Source organism: Panthera pardus, unplaced genomic scaffold (genome assembly GCF_024362965.1).
Source record: "Panthera pardus isolate Hobbes unplaced genomic scaffold, ASM2436296v1 HiC_scaffold_22, whole genome shotgun sequence".
Classification (NCBI taxonomy): Eukaryota; Metazoa; Chordata; class Mammalia; order Carnivora; family Felidae; genus Panthera; species Panthera pardus.
Genome location: NW_026526788.1, coordinates 32,628,929 through 32,644,712, shown reverse-complemented (window position 1 = coordinate 32,644,712; position 15,784 = coordinate 32,628,929). Strand labels below are relative to the sequence as shown.

Genomic DNA, 15,784 nt, shown 5'->3' with positions numbered 1-15,784 from the left:
CAAACTTGAAAACTAAAATGAAGAATCGTGAAAGCAGGGAGTTTGTTGCCAGTAGATCTACCATATTAAAAAAGAAAATGCTTAAGGCTGAAATAAAAGGGCACTAGATACTAACTTGAAGCTATATGAACAAATGACATCAGTTAAGGTGACAACACAGGTAAATAAAAGCCAATGTTACTGCCATTTTTGGTTTTTAACTCCCTTCTTTTCCTTTGTGATTTAAAAGACAGATGCATAAAATAATAATTATAAATCTGTGTTAATGGGCACACTGTATAAAGATGTAATTTGTGAAAATGACCTCTCCAGGAGCAGAGGGGTTTTTTTAATACTATTGAAGCTAGGTTGGTATTAATTCAAACTAGATTGCTGTAAATTTAAGATGTTCATCGTAACCTGCAGGTAGCCACTAAGAAGATAACTATGCTTGGTTCCTTTTATAGAAAATAACCAGGGACTCCATAGAGACAGAAATTGGATTAGAGGCTAGAAGAAGGGGGCAGGGGGCTGTGACTGTTTAATGGGGAAGGGGTTTCCAAATGGGGTGATGAAAAAGTTCTGGAATTAGATAGTGGTGATGGTTTCATAACATTGTGAATGAACTTACTGCCACTGAATTACACTTTAAAGTGTTAACAGTGGTAAATTTTATGTCAGGTGAATTTTACCACAATTAAAAAAAATTATAAAACATAAACAGTGTGGTCCTGGTGTAAGATAGACATATATATATCAATGGAATGAAATTGAGAGCCCAGAAATAAACCTACACATTCATAGTCGATTTGTTTTCAACAAGGTGCCAAGACCATTCTGTGGTGAAAGAAGTCTCTTCAACAAATAGTGTGGGGTCAACTGGATATCCACATGCAAAAGAATGAAGTTGGATCCCTACCTCACATTACATACAAAAATTAACTCAGAGCGGATCAATAACCTAAATGTAAAAGCTAAAACTACCCAGCTATTAGAAGATACATAGGGGTAAATCTTCACACCCCTGGCTTTGGTAGTGGAGTCTTAGATATGACATCAAAATCACAAGCAACAAGAAAAAGTAGACAAATTGAACTTCATCAATATTTAAACCTTTTGTACATCAAAGGACATTATCAAGGTACAGTAGAAAGGCAATGGACAGAGTGGAGAAAACATTTGCAAATCGTAACTGCTATGGGTTTTATATACATAATATACAAAGAACTCTGACAACTCAATAGCAAAAAGACAGATAACCCAATTCTAAAAAAAGGCAAAGGATTTGAAGACATTTCTCCAAAGAAGGTGTGTAAATGGCCAACGAACACATGAAAGATGCTCAATAAAGGAAAATAAGTGTTGATGAGGGTATAGAAAAATTGGAATCCTTGTACATTGCTAGTAGTAACGTAAAATGGTACAGCCACTGTGGAAAACACTTTGGCCCTTTCTCAAAAACTTAAACACAGAGTTATGATATGACCCAGAAATTCCACTCCTAGGTACATACCCAAAAAAATTGAAAGCAGATAGTCAAACAAATACTTGTACATGAATGTTCATAGTAGCACTATTCACAATCGCCAAAAAGTGGTGACAGCCAAACTATCCCTTAATGGATGAATGGATAAACAAATCGTGGTATGTATACAATGGAATATTCATTGGTGATTAAAAGAAATTGATGCCACAACATGGATGAACTGAGAAAACATGTGAAAGGAGCGAAATTCAAAGGCCCACATATTCTATGGTTAAAATGGTGAATTTCTGTTACATAAATTTTACCACAAAGGTAGTAACAAACCTCCAAAGGAAAAAATAAAGGACAAAAAAACCTGTTTTGAATTAATGGAAATTAAAGAGACATGACAACTAATGCTGTTTATGATGGTGGATTATATCCTGGGCTGGGGAGAAAATAGTTATAAAGGAAATTATTGGAATTGTTAACTGAATTTAAAAATAGACTGGATTAGATAATAGTATGTATCAGTATTAAATATCTTGGTTTCAGTAAATTTATGCTATGGTATATAAGAGAATGTGTCTTTGTTCATAGGAAGTATATATTGAAGTATTTAAATGAAAAAGGGCGTGTGTGTTGAACTTTCAGAGGTACAAAAGAATATATGTATATATAAAATGATAAAGCAACTAGGGTAATATGTAAGCCATTGGTGAATCTGGGTAAAATGTGTATGAAAGTGTCTTATATTGCTCTTTCCACTATTCTGAGTTTGCAATTATATCAAAATTAAAAGTTACCAACAGAATTAGATTTGTCTTTTGATATCTTCCAAGCAGCAGCATAGTCCAGGTGATTGTTAGAAAAATAATGTTAGCCATGCTTCTTTGTCTTAAGTGCTTCTTTTCACTCTTTCCTTACATGTTTGTCTGTTTCTCATCTTCTGGATCCCAATATATTATTTATTTTATTGGCTTACAGCAATCTCTCTGTAAGATCATTACATAATTAGGGGCACCTGGGTGCCTCAGTCGATCAAGCGTCCGACTTCAGCTCAGGTCATGATCACATAGCCTGAGTTCAAGCCCCATGTCCAGCTCTTTGCTGACACCTCGGAGCCTGGAGCCTGCTTCGGATTCTGTGTCTCCTTCTCTCTCTGCCTGGCCCCTGGTCGTGCTCTGTCTGTCTCTCTCTCAAAAATAAATAAACATTAAAAAATTGTTTTAAAGATGATTGCATAATTAACACAAAGTATTCAGCTTTTATACATTTTTATTGTTTAGTTAGTAATGTTATGCCTTTGGGAGCCTATTCTCATTTTGTGTATTTTTTCTTACATACTTTATTTTTGCAGTATCTTAGATAATGTAAAAAATGTAACCATTTGTTTCCCTTTTTTGAGAAATTAAAATATTAACCTCCAGTGAAAGGCTTTGCTGCTCTAGTTCTCATCCAGCTGTCTGAAATTTGTGTTCAGTCTGTTGGTAGAAGATCAAGTGTGGTATGAGATTTAACCCTAACTGAAACACATTGGACTATGTGCTCATTTTTGTTGTCCATTCAAAGAAGTAATCTCTAAATCCTGCCAAACAGGACCAAACAGGTGGCTTCCTGTCCACCAGAGATGAGTCAAAGAAGTAATGTCTAAATCCTGCCAAACAGGACCAAACAGGTGGCTTTCTGTCCACCAGAGATGAGTCAAAGAAGTAATGTCTAAATCCTGCCAAACGGGACCAAACAGGTGGCTTTCTGTCCACCAGAGATGAGTCAAAGAAATCCTTTCCTAAGTAGAATGTGCCATCAAAACCTCATACTGCTTTGTCAGCATTCAACTGTGGATTTTTACCTGTTTATGCCTCCTGTTTCATATGAACGAGCAAATACCCAGTAAAGGCTATTTTGGATAGGATTACAAAGAAGATCATGATGATTCATTTGGTACTTGTGTTTTCAATTGGTTAACCAGTTTTCTTTCCTTTGTGGTGTATGATGGGATCTTCACTAGACAGAGGTAACCTATTGGATAGTTGTGTACCTGGATGCTGGTGTGGTGGTGCTTGTTGGTTTCGTTTTCATGATACTCCTCCTGAGGTTGTGCTTGCAATGCTGCTGCTTATTTTGTGTTTGCATGACATTATTTGATTGCTCTTTGTTGGTTTGGGTTCTTAAAACCTATTTCCTTTTTTTGGTACCCAGAATAATTCATTGAATATCTTTAGTTGGTCCAGAACTTATGGAAATTAGTTCCAAGTCTAACTCTTTGGTGGATCCTTTTCAGTTTTGAAAATATCTTCAATGTCACAACTAAGTTTATCATTTGGCTACGAATTGAAAAAACAGGGTAGGATTCCTTAAACACCCAGGAAGTCACCACTTGCCAGACAGGCCATTACTGAAGCTAAGAAGTAACTCTTTGTGAGTTTTATAGATTAAATAAAATTAATAAATACATAGAATAAAATCTAAGTTTTAGGAGCATTTCATCACTTAGCTGAAACTTAGGAGCCTCCAGCAAGGTAACAATGAATACAACTAAATTAAATCATGGCTAAATCTTAGTGTGCATGTCTCATTTGCCAGTATCTTTCAGAGTTGTTGTTTCCTCTGCAAACTGTCCTACATTCCAAAGCTAAGATTCTTGGGGGGCCAAGAAACTCTCAGAAATTAGTTTTCTGAGAGTTTGTGTGGGCCTTGAAAATAGTTGCTTACCTCTTTGTTTCTGGTCATTGGTAGTATAGTTTTTCTTGGTCAGTTAGCTGACTTTGGGCAAATTGTACTGATTTCATTTTATTTTATTTGTTTCTTTTGTATCTTTTCTACTTTATATACCTCTATAGAAAAAGGCAGATTGTTTTTATTTTTATTAATTTTATTTTTTTGAAGTTTTTAATTCCAGTATAGTTAACATACAGTGTTATATTAGTTTCAGTTGTACAATATAGTGATTCAGCAATTCAGGTGGATTGTTTTTAAAACCAAGAAACAAAACCAGTCCTGAAGTTAGCCTGTATATGTCAAATGGCAGGAGTTCATAAAATTGAAATTATTTTCTAGTGTTACTATTAAGCCAGTGTTGAGACAAACAAGATCATCTTTTGTCTTATAAGTTTAGTCATCTTGAAAACTGTAAAGGATCCATTAATTTGGAATGGCCATCAGAGAAATGCTTATGATAAGTAGCATAAAACTGTCAGATAAATGGTGTTTCATCTCTATCTATCTGTGTTCTCATTCTGTTATATCTTCTTTTTATCTTTTGGTGGGATCCATGCATATAATAGAAAATTTCCCAGGAACGAGAAAAATTTGCTGATGAAGGCAGTATATTTTATACCCTTGGAGAATGTGGACTCATATCCTTTTCAGACTACATTTTCCTTACAACTGTTCTTTCCAGTAAGTATAAACTTTTCTTTTTATTCGTTTATAGGGAGCATAAAGGACTATAAAAAAAAAGTTCATTGGAGGGAGAAACAAGACATGTTTGTAGAGTTAATTATAAGTTAACATACAATTTCATTTGTTATAAATTCTCTATAACTTGTATTTAGAACCACCTGAGAAAGAGGAAGACAAATAAAATATCAAGATAAAGTTAAAAAAAAAAAAAAGAAAAAGACAAATCAGTGAAGTTAAATCTACCTTTAAGTGTTTGAACCCCTGTATTCTTTTAAGATAAATTGTATATTGCCTGGTCCTTGTAGCCTTCATTAATGTTTCTACTTCCCCATTAAAACACGTATTGATCAGGGCACCCAGGTGGCTCAGTCGGTTGAATGTCTGACTCTTCATTTTGGCTCCAGTCATGATTTCATGGTTCATGAATTTGAGCCCCACATCGGGGGGTTGGGATTCTCTGTCTCCCTGGGATTCTCTGCTTGAGATTCTCTGTCTCCCTCCCTCTCTCCTCTTCCTCCACTTGCGTGTACATGCTCGCTCGCTCTCTCTCTCTCTCAAAAATAAGTAAATAAATGTTTAAAAAAACACATAATCTGTCATTTCTCCACTAAAGAAGAAAATTGGCTCGGTTTTTCTACTTGTGTTGAATATTCACTTTTGAATCTTAAGGATTACCTCTTAAGACAAAAACTCAAATTTGACTCATTTAGAGCACTGATGAATTGCTGATTTTTTAAAGCTAAACAATTTGGTTGATAAGTATGCTACTCTAAGTGGGTTTTTTTTAACTGTTCAGAAAAACAAAAACAAAAAATGTATGTTTCTAGCTTTCTGTGTATATCCTATTAAAATCTATCTAAATTGAACCAAAGAGATCTGATTTGTATGTTTGAAAGAGATGATTCTCTAAATTGTTTCTAATTACTTTTGACATAATGTCTAATTTGATGTCTAATTTGTTTGACATACCAAACAAAAATTACTGCCTCTTTCTTCCTTTCTCTAGGCTAGTCATCTCTAAAGATAAAACTTTAAAATAGTTTTTAATAAATGACATACACAAGACACAGTTCCTGCCATGGCTCTGACCACTCTTACCCTTCTTTCCTCTGTTGACAGAAAAATGAAGAAATATAGACTAACATGCCTTACCACAGTTGTCTTTGGGATACCAAAGTGTCTGAATAAATTCATGTGGTAAACCAGTGCGCTAACAAAGGAGATACACACACACACACACACACACACACACACACACATATATATTGATTTGTTACAAAGATCCAAGGTAGTGAACTAAATAAAATAACATTTACAGTCTTAAGTTGGGTATTGTTAAAGTTAGTTGTGATTTTGGTAGGGGATAGTTTCCAAAATAGTCTTCAGTTCAAATCCTGGCCCCAACACTTCTAAGCTTTGTGATTAGGGGAAAGTCAATGAACTTGTTCATCTGTTTTGTTTGCAAAGTGAAGGTGGAAGTAATAACAAACCCACATGATTTGAGGATTATGAGATCAGGAATATAAAGTACCTACTTCACTGCCTAGTATTTAGTAAGTATGAAATTTGTCTGGGTTTTTATTCTTGATATCCTGTAACAAATGTTATTTCATATCTGATTTAAATGTTATTTCATATCTGATTGTCATAAAAAAAACAGCAGAATTGGTAGAGATTTTTAAGCTTTGTGTGTGTGTGTGTGTGTGTGTGTGTATGACTTTGTATAGAATTTGCATTCAGCATGATGTGGCAGAAAAGAGTACTGCATTAAATGAAGAGACCCAGCTTGGAGAACTGTAGTATACAATGAACTGTATACAATGGCAGTAGTTCCTGCAAATGTTTGTTGAGCTGAAATGAGATTTTAATTTGTATCTAATTCTCAGTCCTATTACCTTCATATCTTTCTGAGGGTCAGAAGGACCACAGAGCAGAACCTTCAGAATACCCAGCACATTGTGTAGCTCCTTTAATAAATTCAACCATTTTAGAGCAGGTAAAAGTCACATTACCCTTAAATTCTGGAAACCACTCCATGTAGCTCTACTGGTCCAGGCACCTCTTTACTTCTTGACGCTCACCTCCTAGCTTAAACATGGTGAGTGATTTACAAAAAGTGCTTGGTATGACAATGTCACATATAGTTGACCCTTGAACAAAGCTGGGGTTAGCGACACTGATACTCTCCACCCACCCCACAGGCGAAAATCTGGGTGTAACTTTTGACTCCCCCAAAACATAACTATTAATAGCCTACATAAATTCAATTAACATGTGTTTTGTATGCCATATGTATTATATACTGTATTCTTACAATAAAGTAAGCTAGGAAAAAAATGTTATTAATAAAATCATAAGGAAGAGAAAGTACATTTACAATACTGTACTGTGCCTAGAAAAATTCATACATAAGTAGACGCCCACAGTTCAAGCCTGTGTTGTTCAAGGGTCAGCTGTACTTTCTATATTGCCAGGGATGAGAAAATAGAATAAGAATATGATTTGCTAAGCGAAATTAGTCAGAGAAAGACAAATATCATATGACTTCACTCATATGAGGACTTTAAGAGACAAAACAGATGAACGTAAGGGAAGGGAAACAAAATAATATAAAAACAGGGAGGGGGACAAAACATAAGAGACTCTCAAATATGGAGAACAAACAGAGGGTTACTGGAGGGGTTGTGGGAGGGGGGATGGGCTAAATGGGTAAGGGGCATTAAGGAATCTACTCCTGAAATCATTGTTGCACTGTATGCTAACTAATTTGGATGTAAATTTTTAAAAATTTAAAAAAAAAAGAGGGTGATCCAGGGGATCCCAAGTGTATGCAAATACTAATTTCTTAGATTAGCGTCAAAATGAAAAAAAAAACATATTTTCCAATTTGTTATAGATTCTTATGATTTCTCAGAGGTCTTGAGACCCCATTGGAGAAAAAAATACAGCTCTAAGGGTATTGCTTGGTGGTTGTCTGCCCCAGTATTCATAGAACTACTCTCAGCCTTCTCCATTATCACTTCCCTATAAGGGAATTAACCAGCTCTTACCCAGTTGTGAGATCCAACTTTTAGAAAGAAAGTCTATCTTAAATGTTCCCCAAAAGTTCTAAAATTCCAAGTGGTCTCTCCCTCCTGTCTCTGAACTCAAAGCATTTATTAAACTTAACAATTAGCAATTCATCAATAAAACATTTTCTGTGTATTGCATTAAAACATATATATGATTTTAAGATTTTCTCCTTATCAGTGGTTTTAAGTATTTTCATTATTATATGCCTCTAGTTTTTCTCAACTTAGCACTATTGATGTTTGAGGCAGGGTAATTTATTGCTGTGGGAGCTGTCCTGTGCATTGTAGGAGGTTTAGCAACATTCCTGGTTTCTACCCACTAGACGCCAGTAGCATACCCTTTCCCTTCTCCCACTTGTGACAATCAAAAATGTATTCACGATCCCTGGGGGACAGAGATAGGGAGGAATCATACCTATTTGGGGATGCCCTAGTTTGGGACAGGGTTTTTTGTTCCTTTTGTGTTACTGTGTGCCTTGATGTAGTTAGTGTTCTACAAGTTTCTTATCTTGGGATTCTTTGAGCTCTTTGGATCTATAGGTTTTTAGTTTTCATCCAATTTGGAAAAAATTCAGCCTTCTTTTCTTTTCTTTTTTCTTTTCTTTTCTTTTCTTTTCTTTTCTTTTCTTTTCTTTTCTTTTCTTTCCTTTCCTTTCCTTTCCTTTCCTTTCCTTTCCTTTCCTTTCCTTTCCTCTTCTTTTCTTTCGGAAGAACGCAAGTGGAGGAGGGGCAGAGAGATAGGGAAAGATTGAATGTTAAGCAGGCTCCGTGCCCAGCACAGAGCCTGACACAGGGCTTGATGTCAAAACTGTGTGATCATGACCTCAGCTGAAATTGAGTTGGACGCTTAACCGACTGAGGCACCCAGGTGCCACTAGCCATTATTTCCTGAGATACTTTCTGTTTGCTTCTCTTTCTTCTCCTTTGGGTACTTCAATTACACGTACATTTTTCTCACATCAACCTTATAATATTTGTACTATTATTGTCTTCACTTTACAGATGAGGAAATTAAGGCATACAGAGGGTTACATACAAAACATTTGCTCCAAGTCCCAGAGTAAGTAAATGATTCAGGGTTTGAATCCAGCATCTAGGTTCCTGTTGGTTGACTTGACTTCTGTGGTCACATTTTCAGCGGTGATAAGCCATAACTTACGTAGTGCCTCTTCTTTCTCTCAGGCTGGCTGTGGAAAGGTCAGTCATAAAGTCTCCTAGAGGCAATGGGCAGTCCAAGCATTCTTGTGATCTGAATATTGCACGTTGCATTGTCCACTTTGTCTAACAAACCATGGGGGAAAATGTGCCACAGAAATCACACTAAGATCACTTCTTTCCCATTCCTTGCTGCTAGGATGCTAGGAAATGACACTCACAGTAGATCAACTTCCTGTGGCTAACAAGATTTTATAACAATCTAGGCACACTAAATGGTTCCCAAATCATCCTACAAGATAGAATGCAATTTTTTAAACACAAAAAGCTTTGCCAAGGAGTGGTTTGGGACGAGGGGAAGTGCATTAACATATTCATTAATCTGTTACTCTGGTGGACAACAAAAGCTGTCCTAAAGATTTCCAACAGAAAACCAGCCAGAGTAATGTAAAACAACATAACTCAGAGAATGCAAGACTGTCATATTTCTGAGCGTCTGGGTTTTTTCCAAAACTGATAGACCCAGTAGTGTTCAAGAAATTGCCATCATTTTGAAGAATATGAATACTCTGTCTAAATGGATTGTCATTTGGAACCTCCCAAGTACCTTAAAAACTCTGTTTTGTCTAAAATAAAATTTGACAACTATATACAGCAAATCATTTGTTTCCCTTCTCGATTTATAGTTACTTCTCCTAAAAATAAAAATGAGAAAGCTGCTTTTCTGGAATGCCTCACTGGCCCAGTTGGTGAAGTATGTGACTCTTGATCTCAGGGTGATGAGTTCAAGCCCCACGTTGGGCATAGAACTTACTTTAAAAAAAAAAAAAAAAAAAGAATAGGCATGGCACCTGGGTGGCTCAGTTGGTTAAGCGTCTGACTCTTGATTTCAGCTCAGGTCTTAATCTCAGGGTCGTGAGTTTGGGCCCCACGTTGGGCTCCATGCTGGGCGTGGAGCCTACTTTAAACAAACAAAAAAAAAGCAACCATGAAAAATAAAGCTGGGATACTATATTAGAAAGAAAGAAGAAAGAAAGCTGCTTTTCTTAAAAAAGCATGTTATTATAATTTCCCCCATTAAAGAGAGTCATTTCTTCTTATGTTTATTAAACTTCTTAGAAGTTTGATTTTTAGCTAAACAAGAATATCTTGGACACATACCCAGAATAACAACCAATTTGGCAGCAATATCTTGTGCTTATAATAAGCAATGGCATGAATTTCTCCCTCTTCTCTGCATGTGCTTTGGATAATGGGGGCCCTGTTTAGCCAATCTAAAATTTTAAACACCTCTAAAAGTTTTAACCACTGTCATACACACATGCTTAAACATACATACCTCCTAAACCCCTTACCTGCTTAATTTTTTCTCCTTGGCACTTAACCAATATTTAACATTCTATATAATTGATTTCTTTTACTTGTTTATTATTATCTAGATTGTAAACTACATGACAATGATCAAAGGTTTGTAATGATATTCACTATAGATTTGCAATGATATTCACTATGGACATATCTACACTATATAAGCACTGAAGCAAGGTATAACAAAACAAGAATATAACATATTTTTCAATTTTCTCCAAAGGAAGTTTAGCAAACTGAGAACAGTTCTTGTAGCTGTTGTCTTCAGTCTGCAGTCAGTACAAATGGAATGAGGAAAACATGTTTTTAAATTAATCTATTTCCACACAAGCTTGGTTTCTTATAATTTAGAATTCATGTATTTGTATTCCCCCTTCATTCCTAATCCATAAATTTTTTTTGGAAAGGTTTTACTTACTTACTTACTTACTTACTTACTTACTTATTTATTTTACTTTAGAGGGAAAGAGAGAGGGAGAGTGAACCAGGAAGAGGGGCAGGGGGTGAAAGAAAAAGAATCTCAAGCTGACTCTGCACTGAGCACAGAGCCTGACCTGGGTCTCGATCCCACAACCCTGGGCCCATGACCTGAGCCAAAATCAAGAATCAGATACTCAACCGACTGAGCCACCCAGGTGCCCCCCTAATTCATAAATTCTGTTGCTTTATACCATATCTCTGTGATCAGGTTTGATGGATTAACTTGAAGAATTTTCTACATGAGTCTTAACATCTGTATTAAGTAGAATATTAAGTATTTAGTAAATAAATCTAGATTCCTTCTAGGCAAGATGAAGAGACTGTTAATAATTACTGTTATTAAATAATTTGCAAGAAGCCTCTGATCCTTAAAGTAGGTTAATAGGAATTGAATGAGAATACAGAAGTATGATTATTAATGGCTTAATTCTCTGCACTAACCAGCTGCAGCATTAGCTGATGGTCTTAAATCTTATAATGGAAGTCAGAGGTTTTTCTCATAACTAGGTGCAGAGAAAGGTCATCCAGATTTATCTAGAATGCTACATAGCATTTATTGATTTGGATCATTCTTGCTAATGCTAAGATTCATTCGGTAATGATAGTATAACTTAGACTCTGGATCTTGGCCGTTGACAATTATGAAGTACTTACTTTGTGCTCTTTGTCTCCATATGTGTTCTAACTAAAGTTATTAGTGCTGTTGCCTAATAACATGAAAACAACTCTAGATAGCTTAAGGAAGCAATAGTAAAACAATTATAAAAGTTGATTATTAAGCATCTTCCTTACTTTTTACTACTAATCTTTGAAAAGTCAGCAGAAAAAGCAGAAGCAAAAAATGTTACGGCATATTCAGTGCATAGGACCTGACCTAATGAAATTCAGGCATCATTCAGTGTGTTCTGATTTTGATTCCCTCTTTAGATTTTGAGGAATCAGTGGAGAGATTGAATTAAGTGAGTTTCACTGTAGCAGGGTTTGACATACTGACAGTTAAACCACATTCTTATTGTGACCCACAATTCTCACAGACCTTTGAGAAATTACATCAGCATTCAAGTGAAAGTTTATTATATTTTATTTCTCTTGCCGTGCAAACTCAGGAGCTGATCATAAAGTGTACGTGACTTGGAGATCATGGTGCTGATCAGTGCCATTCTGTCTAATGAAAATGTTTCGTTAGTTACAGATGAAAATGTTTTTCAGCTTGAGTGATCTGTTGAAAAATATGAGCAAGGCAGCATTCTGAGATCTATCAACACATTTAAGGCAGCTACAAATCTTTTTTATTAGGACATCAGAGTTGGGGAAGTTACAGAGAAAATTTGGTTTAGCTATTAATCTGCCTAAGTTTTTTATTTCTTGGATTATCTACCATTGCTAAGTTGACATCATGAGGAGTAAGACGAAGCAGATGAAAGGCTGAATTCAGTGCTATTTTTGCCTGTAAATGGTGCTTAGAATTTTAAAAATACTCTATTTGCATGTTCTACAGCCAAAAAGATCTCATTGTGTTACTTACCAACAACTTCTTTCTCTGACATTACCTGTTCTTAAGGTTAATTTGTTGATTTTATAATGCAGCTTTATCAAAACAATAAAATAATGCTTTTAAATGTATCAAATATTTATGATGTTCACTTCATTTTGAGCCAGATGTATCTGAGAGCACTGTGAGGTTTCAGTAACCCCACTCTTGGAGAAAGTTGAAGCATTTACACTTTTATATCAACGACTACATAAGAATTTTAGTTCAGATGAACACGAAATAAGTCGTGTTTGTGTTTAAGTCTCTCAGACCTGCATATGATTATACTAGAAGATTAAAATGTTTTCTTTATATGCTAAAGGAAGTATATATTTGGGGAACAGTAGCTTGAGATTCCTTCTGAGGGTTCATAGGCTAAGAGAAGAACAGAGACTAAAGAAGCAAATTGTGGCTTATAACAAAAATAAGATCTAAATATATTTTGACTGCATCTTGGGGAAGATTTCATAATTATACCCTCCAAGGAAACCAGTTCTTACTAGCCTTTTCATACTTGTGTTTTATTTGAATTGATCCATTTTCACTTTTTAAAAATTCTAATAAAATTCTAATATTGTCTTAAAATGTTATAGAAATCTGGTTAAGGGCACATGATGTCTGTAGCTCTCCTCTCAAGCTAGGGCTGTGTTCTAAAGAAGAGAGTGTTGAATGAGGTAGTCAGGAGTATTTTTTGTATGCTCAGTGGTCTGATGCTGCCACCAGAATTGTGTCTGCTTACACTTTGTCCTCTCTTGAACAGCTGTTGTTGGCCTTCAAAGCTTTCTGCTACTTTTCTAGGGAGTCCGTTCTCTCTGATACCTGAGGTTCAGGTAGGGGCTCTCCAAGAGAGAAGAGAAGGAGGTCCTTCCCAGTTCTACTTCTCTGCTCCTCAGGCCCTTGGGAAGCAAAGCCTAATAGGGGAAGCATTTCGTAAACTCAAAGGCTTCCCACTTTCTTAGGCTGCACTTATCAATGGGTTAAAAGTTCATGGAACAGGAAAAATAAAATTCCAAAATAGGCTAAGTTCTCTGCTTTCTAGAAAATGCCCTCATCTATAAAATTATTTCTTTTTCTCCCTTCATTCTTCAGATCAAAACTACCTTTCTCTTAGCATATCTCAATTAGGATTTCGTTGTTTTTGTTTTTAACAAACATTTAGAATTAAAAAAAATTTTTTTTACATTGAATTGTGAATCATAATAGCTCCAGAGACATTTGCAGGAAATGCTTATTATTCAAAAGAATCCCTAATTAATAAAAGTTAGACAAGGAATATAGTATCACTAAATAATATCTTGAAATAGGAACTATGTCATATGGCTTTGTATCCCCAAAGTACCTAAAACTGTATCCTACCACTACTATTCATTAATGTATATATGTATATATATTTGTTTGTTTTTAGTTTATTTACTTATTTTTGAGAGAGAAACAGCAATAGAGGGCTGGATCTCACAAACTGTGAGAGCATGACCTGAGCTGAAATCAACAGTTGGACACTTAACCAACTGAGCCACCCGAGCACCCCTCTAAAAATATTTGAACAAAAGGCTATTTGGGATGTGGCTTCTCTGAGTCCCTTTTAAGTAAACCCAGCCACCCATCCATCTCCATATCCTTGATTGATTACAGTGTCAAATGGGCCTCAGTTTACCTTTCTACTATAGCCTTTCTTTTACTTCCCTAGAACATTATAGAAACTTTCCCAGATTTCAGCCTCTTATAACTCTTCTAACTTTTGTCCTATCCTCCTCAGGCTCCATCCTGTCCTGCTTTTGTTCTATTGATGGTTGGGATGGCTCTATAAGAATTCAGTCCTTAATAATTGATGATATTTAAAGGTCTTTGCTTATGGTCCAGGAGCCCCACTTTTTCACATTGTTTGCCTCTTAGAAGTTGGACTGGAATCAAGTGTATCTGTCTATCTGTATAGTTGACCTTTCCCTAAAACCACAACTTGCTAGTGTTTGGTTATGCACAGGCTTCATCATGTGTTGTTCACCTTTCCCTGTAACAGTTTTAGAAAAGCTTATTTGTTGTGCTGGGGAATTTGAGGGTACACAAAGGAAATCAAGGCAAGAAAGGTTGTCACAGAATGGTTTGCTTAACCATTATACCTTCTGGAGAAGATACTCAACACAGTATCTGACACACAATAAGTACTCCATATATATTTGTTGGCTAGATAAATAGCTAAGAATTTTTGTGAAGTTACTTTAGTATACATACTAAAATTTTATATTGTTCCAAGTACCCTTAGCAATCTTGCCTGGTATTTAAAACTGTTTTAAATAATAGCTACTCTCTATGAATATATACATGATGAAATCTAGAAAATTAATTCAAATAGCTAAAATTTGGGGGAGGGAGCACTAAACTGAAAAACCACATAGCTTTTGCGTGAATGCCCAACCAAGTCACATGTAACGATGGTCATTCAAATTAGCGTAAATTAAATATCAAATATCCAATCTTATTTATTAAAGCAGCTAATTCTAAGCATCTATGCAGTAAGTTGCATCTTGGCGTAAGCTTTCACGTTGGCTACTATTGAGTACATGGAGTGGACTAAAACCACATAGGATGAAATGAAAGTCAAGCAGATGAATTTTTTTAATATTTTTTTTAAGTAGTCTCTACACCCAACGTGGAGCTTGAACTTACAACCCCAGGATTAAGAGTTGCATGCTGAGCCAGCCAGGCGCCCCCATAAATTATTATTTTTTAAGATCTTTCAGGATAGGGGTGGCGATCTGTCACATAGGCATATGTAATTTGGGCATAAAAATAGTAACATGCATTTGAAGAAAATATATTCCTAAAGTAGAACATGACCTTAATCAAGGGTAAAGCCCTGGCATGCCTTCCAGAATCTCTCCCAGGAACTCTTGGGGAATCCAAGCTTTTTGACATCTGTGGCATTGAATACTCTTCCTTTAGCACAACTGTCAAATAATAGTATAATAAAGAGCAATTTAAATGAAAGACTGTTTCTGGCAGCTCTCAGAAGGTCATCCAGTAACTGAGGCTGAAATATAGCTCAAAGATAGGTTATGAGCTGTGAACTTGAAACATTAGCTATTTCTTTTTTCAGGTGTGAAATTATAAATCTTTTTTTTTTTTTTTTTTGAGAATCAGGGCTGAAATGTATTTTCTAGAAAAATGCAAATGGTAGAAAAGCAGTAGTTAGAAGGAATAAGTGTCTGTACAGCTGAAACCTTGCTGAAGGAATTCAGAAGATTTTCACAATCTTATAAATTAAAAAAATTTTTTTTAATGTTTGTTTATTTTTGAGAGAGAGAGAGTGCAAGCGGAGAGTGGCAGAGAGAG

General features: G+C 35.6%; 1 protein-coding gene across 4 annotated transcripts in view; it reads left to right on the top strand.

Moving 5' to 3' along the window:
• Positions 1-15,784, top strand: part of MICU1 (mitochondrial calcium uptake 1) — a 247,095-nt gene that overhangs the window by 127,659 nt on the left and 103,652 nt on the right. For 3 of the 4 annotated variants that reach the window (XM_019444491.2, XM_053888569.1, XM_053888568.1), the window contains one exon: positions 4,732-4,846. The exons of the other annotated variant lie outside the window; for it this stretch is intronic. In XM_019444491.2, the coding sequence (XP_019300036.1) occupies positions 4,732-4,846 (115 nt within the window). The remainder of the gene's footprint in view (positions 1-4,731; positions 4,847-15,784) is intronic. 4 annotated transcript variants of the gene reach the window in all.